We start from the raw sequence: 7,589 nt of genomic DNA, 5'->3' as shown, positions 1-7,589 counted from the left end.
GGCTTAACCACTTAAGATAAATGCTCACTTTTTTATGTCCTCCTAAAACTAATTTTGTATTATAACAAAAACTTTATTTCATAAATAATAAATAAATTATAAAAAAACATTTTTTTACATAATTTTTTTTAAATAGAACAAAGATGTATTTTAGTCGTATTATAAAATAATTTTTTTACAAACAATTTCTATATATTTTTATGTATTTATTTTACGTAAAAGAATTTATATATTTTTTTACGAATACGTTAAGTTGTTTCTAATTCATATAACCGAAACAACGGTTTTAGAATTAGCGACCCAAAAAAATTTATACATTTTTTTATGTCTTGAGTAGCGTTAGTTATTTTTATTTCAAACATATGAAAAATATGTTTTAAGAGAACATATTTTTTATACGAAAACGTATTTTTTAAAGACATAAAAAAATATTTTACATAAAATAAATACATAAATATACATACAAATTGTGTGTAAAAAACTATTTTTTTTTATAATACACTAAAATATATATTTGTTTTGTTTAAAAAAAATTATGTAAAAAAAGTTTTATATAATTTTTTATTATTTATGAATTAACGTTTTCGATATAATATAAATTAGTTTTAGGAGGTTATAACCAAGTGAGCATTCATCTCTAAGACTCTTGGAATGTAATGGGGGTGGAGGTTGTGATTTCGAGTCTCTCCCCCCCCCCCCCCCCCCCCCCCCCCCCCCCTTCTTTCAGCTAATTAATTCAAAATTATAAATTCAAAAATGGTCCCTATGGTTTTTTAAATGTTACGAATTCAGTTCTTTTATACTTGAAAAGACGAAAATACCCTTACAGATTCAGTTACGAATTCAGTTCCTTTATACTTGAAAAGACGAAAATACTCTTACAGATTCGGTCCCTGACGGCTGAATACTAACGGTGTTAGTAAAAAGGGCCATCTTTGCAAATTTTATAAACCACATAGACCATTTGCATCAAAAAAATAAAAAATTAATAGAGATTGACTTTGTGACTTTTGGCAAACCACAGAGACTATTTTTGTAATTTTATCTAATTTATTTAACAATATAATTTTACATAACAATTCACATTTCAATAATATATTTCAATGCTTGAACTAGTAACAACAATCATTATATATATATATATATATATATATATAAATATATATATATATATATATATATATATATATATATATATATATATATATATATATATATATATATATATATATATATATATATATACCATCAAATCTCCCTACCATCCTTCTTGCATCATTTATTAGAGCTTATGCTAAGTTTTTTGTATATATTTTTATAGAGTTTTATAAGTTAAAATTTGCTCCCCAAATCGTTGATAATAATATTTTACCAACTACATGTAGGTTTCCAAAAAAAAAAAACAAAGTAAAATAAATAGTCACAAAATACCATCAAATATCATTACCATCTTTTTGACACATGTTAATTGTTTTAAGGGTAAAAATAAGAAAAAAAACAAAGTAAAATAAATATTCACAAAAAACACTTGTTCGACATCCATGTAACAATTGGCAAAAATAGGAACGATCGTACGATACTATATATTGACTTTTAAGGAATATGAATATTTTTATCAAAAATAGCTGAAGGAATTTAACATGTTTTATTAGATAAGTCCTTGTGAAAAATAAAACAAGTGAAAATGATAAATTTTGTTACGACGTATGACTACGAACCAACACCGGTCTGTGAAAATTAGCATATAACGTCATTTGAACGCAAAAAGTTTAATTACCATATCAGCATGTCTCTAGTTGATGAGTAAGTTAATTTATATATAGAACTTGTGCTTAATAGTTGTGAATAATCTAAATTTGACAAATATACGAACCAAAGTGACGAAACGTGTTTAATGTTTGTGTTAACTAGTTAAATGTCACGAAATTATATATTGGTCAATAAATTTTATATTTAAATAAATAAAAATATAAAATGAATTATTATAAGACATAATTAGAATATATTTAAGTGTTTTTGAATAAAAAGAATAAAACATAAACATTTAAGTTTAAATACACAAAAACTACATTGTTGTTTTATACTAAGAATACATGTATGTATATGTACATATGTATTATTATATAGTGGATGACTTGTTATGGGTTATGACTTAAAGTGCATTTATGTAAGGAATGTGGTGTCTAAATCAATTAATACAATACAAATGGTTGAGATAAGTGTCAACTTAACTAATAAGTGCTTAATCACCTAAGACATTTTACTAAGAATACTTTTTAATCCATATTCTAATTTTCGAGATTAACACGTTCCCTCTCCATAATTAGAACTTTTAACTAACTAACTATCTAACTAACTAACTAGTAGTTAATTAGTTAAATAATTCTATATTTAACCAACTGGGAAACCAAGTGGCTAGACAAACATCACATCTCATAAACTCCCATCCCATCACAAGTTAGTCTAGGCTTGTCTCCTTATCTTCTTCAGCTCTCTCCTCCTTCATAATCTGGAAATATCTCCTTCATTATTCTCTCATTTCACCAGCCAATACTCCAGGGAAAAAGCTCTCAACCTTCATCTCATTTTCTGCCATAAGAACTTTCTTTCCAAAGCCATCAAATCGTGAACCTTAAGGGTTGTTGTCCCTTGGTGTTTCAGTCACCATTTCTCCCATCTACACCTTCCTTTTGCTTCATATTTTTACCAAAAAAATATCCTTGGAAGTTAGTTGTTATTCTACTATACATTAGAGACTCAAAACTATCACACCCCCAAACCGAATTGGCGGAAACATTCGGGGGTGGAGGACGTCATGTACAATATCATAACAATGCACAATAGTAAAACAAGCAACAACATCCATTGCATTAATAATATAGTTAAATAGATGTTATTCTTTGTAAAGTTTAAATGACACAAAAAATGTATAATCAAAATAAAAGACGAGTCTAGAATCCGCTTCGTATTCTCAAAAGTTGAACGAGTGTACCAGTCTACTGATTCCCTGAGAATACAAGTTATTTTGAAAGAGAGTGTCAACATATAAATATTGGTGAGTTCATAAGTATTTAGCTTCGTTTGTTTGCATTCGTATAGTGTAAATGTTTGTATTAGTATCGTGAAAATGTTTGTATGTGTATCATGTAAATGTTTGTATTAGTATTGTGAAAATGTTTGTATTTGTATAGTGAAAATGTTTGTATAATTCCTAGAAAATCCTATATTTTCTCCTTTTATATGAAATGTAGTCTTCTACCTAAGACCCGACTGTTTGTATGTTTGTTCTCTTGTAAAAATGTAATGTTTGTACTTGAAATAGTATGAAATGTCTGTTTGTACTTCATAGCTGTATAAAAGTATGTTTTCCATATTTGTGGCTATCTTTTATTCAGAAAAATAGTATGCAGTCCTTTTGTGAGAATATCACTGAATAAAGACATGGAAAAATGAAGATGAGTAGTTGTATTAAGTTAAAATACTCTACTAATAGTTTTACTGCCTTGTAAATGAGTTGGTTAATTAAGGTTAAAATGTGATAGTGACTATAACCATACTTGATCGACCTAGTGTTAAACACGACGCTCTTCGAACACCAAAAGTGATATGACCTCAGCGACGGAATTAGCTACGGATTTTGTGTGTAGCTAATTAGTAACGGCTTACAGAGGGACCAGCGACGGAACACAGAAATATTTCGACCAAAATACTTATAGACTTTTATAAATGTATTATAGAGGGATTAACGACTGAATTGCAAGAATTTATCGACAAAGACGGTCACCTCCCTAATCGGTCGCAAATTAAAAAAATTTAGTGATGGACAACGATGGACTATTAAAAATCACACGCCCTTTTTTTTAATCCCTCGCCATTCGATCACAGAAAATGGACGCCTCCTTTTTTTTCATTCCCCACTTTTCTTTATTTTTTCTTTCCCTCGTTTTCTTTTCCTTCCCTGCTTTTATTTTCATTCCCAAACTCTAAACAATTTTCTCCAAAAGCCCTGATCAACCTCTGTCGACTTAAATTCCTCCTCCGCCCGGAAAATCACCTCCACCACCGTCCACCTGCGCGTCCCCTCTTTGAAGTATACTTGAAAAGTACAGGAAAACCTTATAAATCACATCCTCTCTTGCTTTCCTATTTTGGTTCATGAAGTTATCGTAAACCTTCCTATTTTGGTTTTTAGTTGTCTGTAAGTTCCATATTCATGTAGCTCTCTTTCTTCTCTTTCATTTTAGATCAAATCAGAACTCATTTTTCTAAGCTCTGCCTTCCTCAACTCCTTAATTTTGGTTTTCCTAGGGTTTTCTTGCTGCTTACATACATTTTGTTTTTGCTATTACAATTTAAAGCTCTCGCGGATGAAGTTGTATGATATGGATTGGCACCGGGTGTAGGCATTTGACAACGGGCTCAATTTCAAAACGACAACAATATATGGAGTGGGCGGAAGATGTGTCATCGAAGAAATTAACAACTACACCACTCAGGTACTCGAATTTGGCAAACAAACATCTCAGTGTAATTAAATTCCCAAATTTCGTCATCTAATTCTTTGTTTCTAGATTTTATCAACTTGAAGATGAAAAACATTATGAAATATTTGAAGATAATCTCATAGAAGAACTGCTCTTTCTTTCTTATTTCATGGGAGATATTCATCAGGTATGTGATAGTAACCAATTTGACTTTATTATCTAACAAGTTAAAAGACTAAATTGCCCCTGTTACAGTCGCTACATGTAGGATTCACTTCGGATAGAGGTGGGAACATGATCAATGTTCATATGTAATCTAAATTAAGATTTCTTGTTAAGCTAATGATCAAAAATACATACAATACGTTATACAGGTTTGGGATGACAGCATAACTGAGACTGCAGAAGAAATATTCTATGATTGTGATGTTGAAAATCTAGTCAAAGCTATTCAGAATAACATAATGGTATTTTACATATTTACTTTACATGACTGTTTAAGAATTAGAATTTTTTTTTTTGGGATTTTAATTAGTATTTTTATACATTTTGTTTGGCAGAAAGAATGGGAATATCAAGTTCCAACAAGGGAAAAGTGCATCAGAAATCAGAATACTTGTCCCAACTTATATGTGAAACCGTATATAATACATAGATGCAAAAAACAATTACAATATGAACATTTTTTTTTATAAATTTGATTACTTTCAATAGATATGCAAGTGAAGGAATAAAAGGAGCATGTAGTTGGGCATACAAAGGAGCATGTAGTTGGGCATACAAAGGAGTTGACAATGATTTTGTTCATGGATATGACTACTTTTTGTCTCGTTTACCAATTGTTAATTGGCGATTAGCTCAAGGTGGTGTTAGATTGTCATTTGCTTTAAGTTATCAGCAAATAGAAATTAAATACTAACATAAGTCATATATATATATATATATATTATATATATATATATATATATATATATATATATATATATATATATATATATATATATATATATATATATATATATATATATATATATATATATAGACAGCTCTTGCTTCAAATATATGTTAGAAGATGAACTATCTCTGGTACTTTCTTCTTGAAATTTATTATCTTGTTCTTTTTTTATGTGTTTATAAAGATTCATTTTTTAGTCTGTGAAGTTTCTAATTTATTAATTGTTTGAAGTGGTAGTCAGGTCTCTATTCAATCTAGAGAAGAAGAAGATAATGAGAATTTGACTGGTAAAAACTAGTGTGTTGGCTGGAAAGAAAGGAGTTACTAACAAAGAAAAAGCTCATTTGATGATTGAAATGAAACAACAAAAAGGAGGTATGTGTTTTAAACTTTTAGTTATCTTAAAAAATATAAAATTGTATTTAATGATGTTCTATGTATATTAACATACTGATAAATAATACATCGTATATTTAAGCAAGAGAAATTACAAAAAATAGCTCTCAAGGCACAAGCTATAGGGATGAAGAAGGTGCAAAAAGAAATTCAAAGTTATGAAAAAGGAAAGTTTGCTCAACAATTCATCATTCCATTATAGTATAACAAGGCTCAATTGGAGGTAAAGATTGAATTTCAGTTGAAATCTTTCGAATTCCATTTCCATCATTCACGGAATTCACCATTCCTTTCATGTTTTGATGGATTTCAATTGTATTCCTATTTACTTATCTTGTCTAACATGTGAGTGAGTATGTACTGTATCTCTTAGTGTAGGACAAATACTTACAATGTTAGCTGAAAAAGGAATTACATTTCAAATCACTTCAAATGTTGTTGAAAAGTCAATTATTTGGTACATGTCCATTCCAGAAAATATCACACAGATAATTAAACTTTTTCTTTAAATTTATATATTTCTTCAGTAAATAAAAAATATATGATTTGAAAGACTAAAAAATTTAATATATATTTTGCAGGCGTTGTCTTGTAGTACTAAAATCCCATAGCGAATTCTCTGTGTTGACCAAGGTTTGACTGCTCTTCAATAATGTAACTTTATCTTTAAATTATTTTATCTTTTTTAATGATTATTTTAATCATACAGGAAGGGATCAGGGGAATAATGTAAGGAAGAAGTCTCATAGTCTTAAGACTCTAATTAAGTAAAATTGTATTTGGATTTACTTTATTTATTTTCTCTTAAGTAGTGCTTGGAATGATGGTTAGATTCATTCCATTCCTTTGTCCATTCCATTCCGTCCAAGCAATGGCCTGTGGAAAGACCTAGAGACAGTGAAGGTTTGTCTTTAACTTCCTTCCTAATTAAAATGTTTACTGTTAATTTTGGTGTGGATGATGGTCCTTAAGAGATTACAATTTCTAACAAGCAATTTGCAAACACGATATTTTCTTTCACCAACATGTATTATCATTTACTTTTTGGTTGGAATCGGAATTCATTCCATTCCGGTCCCATATTTGGTTTCAAATGAGTAGACACTAATCTCTTTTTCATCAACAGAAAAGCATTTCTTCCAACAAAGACATTAAATCTAGCAAAAAGCAGGAAGACATCATGCAACCCGGTCTTTTTCCATTGCTAGAAAAACTAAATGGAAATTGGTTCTATATCCATGGGATTGAACGGGAATCGGAATCCAATTCCATTTTGATCATTCTTTTCGACGCAAGACATCAAAGCAACGAAGAACATGTGTGCGAAAATGCAAAATATGAGAGGAAATTTAGAATTATGGTACATTATACTTTAAAATCAAATATCAATCAACGTTGAACTTTGATATTTGATGTTTATGGATGTTTTGATAAACGTTGATGGTTACATTCTTTTGGGATTTTAATGTTAAAGATTGGTTTGGGAATGTATAATTAGTGGATGTTTTTTGTATTTAAATGTTAATATTTGTTTTGAGTTATGTAATTATTTGATTTTTTGGTATTATTTTTTTTAGATTCACAACAAACGAAAATCTGATATTATGTATTTGCAAGGGAATAGCTACAGAAAAAAAAAAATCACATCTTAAATTTGCGACAGATCAGCGACGGAAAGAGAAGAAATCACATCTAAAATTTGCGAGGGATTAGCGAGGCATTGAAAAAAAACTGGTAAAGGGGTTTGCGATATA

General features: G+C 29.2%; 1 protein-coding gene across 1 annotated transcript; it reads left to right on the top strand.

Annotated features, from left to right (window-relative positions):
• Positions 1–4,443: 4,443 nt before the first annotated feature.
• On the top strand, positions 4,444–7,399 carry LOC111885126 (endonuclease 2). Its single transcript, XM_052768952.1, has 14 exons — positions 4,444–4,496; positions 4,572–4,671; positions 4,740–4,787; positions 4,859–4,951; positions 5,045–5,124; positions 5,166–5,347; positions 5,527–5,570; positions 5,681–5,814; positions 5,918–6,058; positions 6,209–6,292; positions 6,417–6,468; positions 6,545–6,564; positions 6,648–6,738; positions 6,962–7,399. The coding sequence occupies exons 1-8, from the start codon at positions 4,444–4,446 to the stop codon at positions 5,735–5,737; spliced, it is 657 nt and encodes a 218-aa protein (XP_052624912.1). The 3' UTR covers positions 5,738–5,814; positions 5,918–6,058; positions 6,209–6,292; positions 6,417–6,468; positions 6,545–6,564; positions 6,648–6,738; positions 6,962–7,399.
• The last annotated feature ends 190 nt before the right edge of the window (positions 7,400–7,589 follow it).

This window comes from Lactuca sativa, chromosome 2, assembly GCF_002870075.4.
Source record: "Lactuca sativa cultivar Salinas chromosome 2, Lsat_Salinas_v11, whole genome shotgun sequence".
In the NCBI taxonomy this organism is placed as follows: domain Eukaryota; kingdom Viridiplantae; phylum Streptophyta; class Magnoliopsida; order Asterales; family Asteraceae; genus Lactuca; species Lactuca sativa.
The sequence above is the reverse complement of the archived record's forward strand: the minus strand, read 5'-3'. Positions and strand labels throughout refer to the sequence as shown.

Excerpts from the sequence above, each read along its gene's own strand:
- LOC111885126 (XM_052768952.1), top strand. The coding sequence starts at position 4,444 with ATGGAGTGGGCGGAAGATGTGTCATCGAAGAAATTAACAACTACACCA. Across the intron at positions 5,125-5,165 it reads CCCAACTTATATGTGAAACC|ATTTTTTTTTATAAATTTGA; the intron begins GTATATAATACA and ends TACAATATGAAC. Across the intron at positions 5,571-5,680 it reads TAGAAGATGAACTATCTCTG|GTCTCTATTCAATCTAGAGA; the intron begins GTACTTTCTTCT and ends AGTGGTAGTCAG.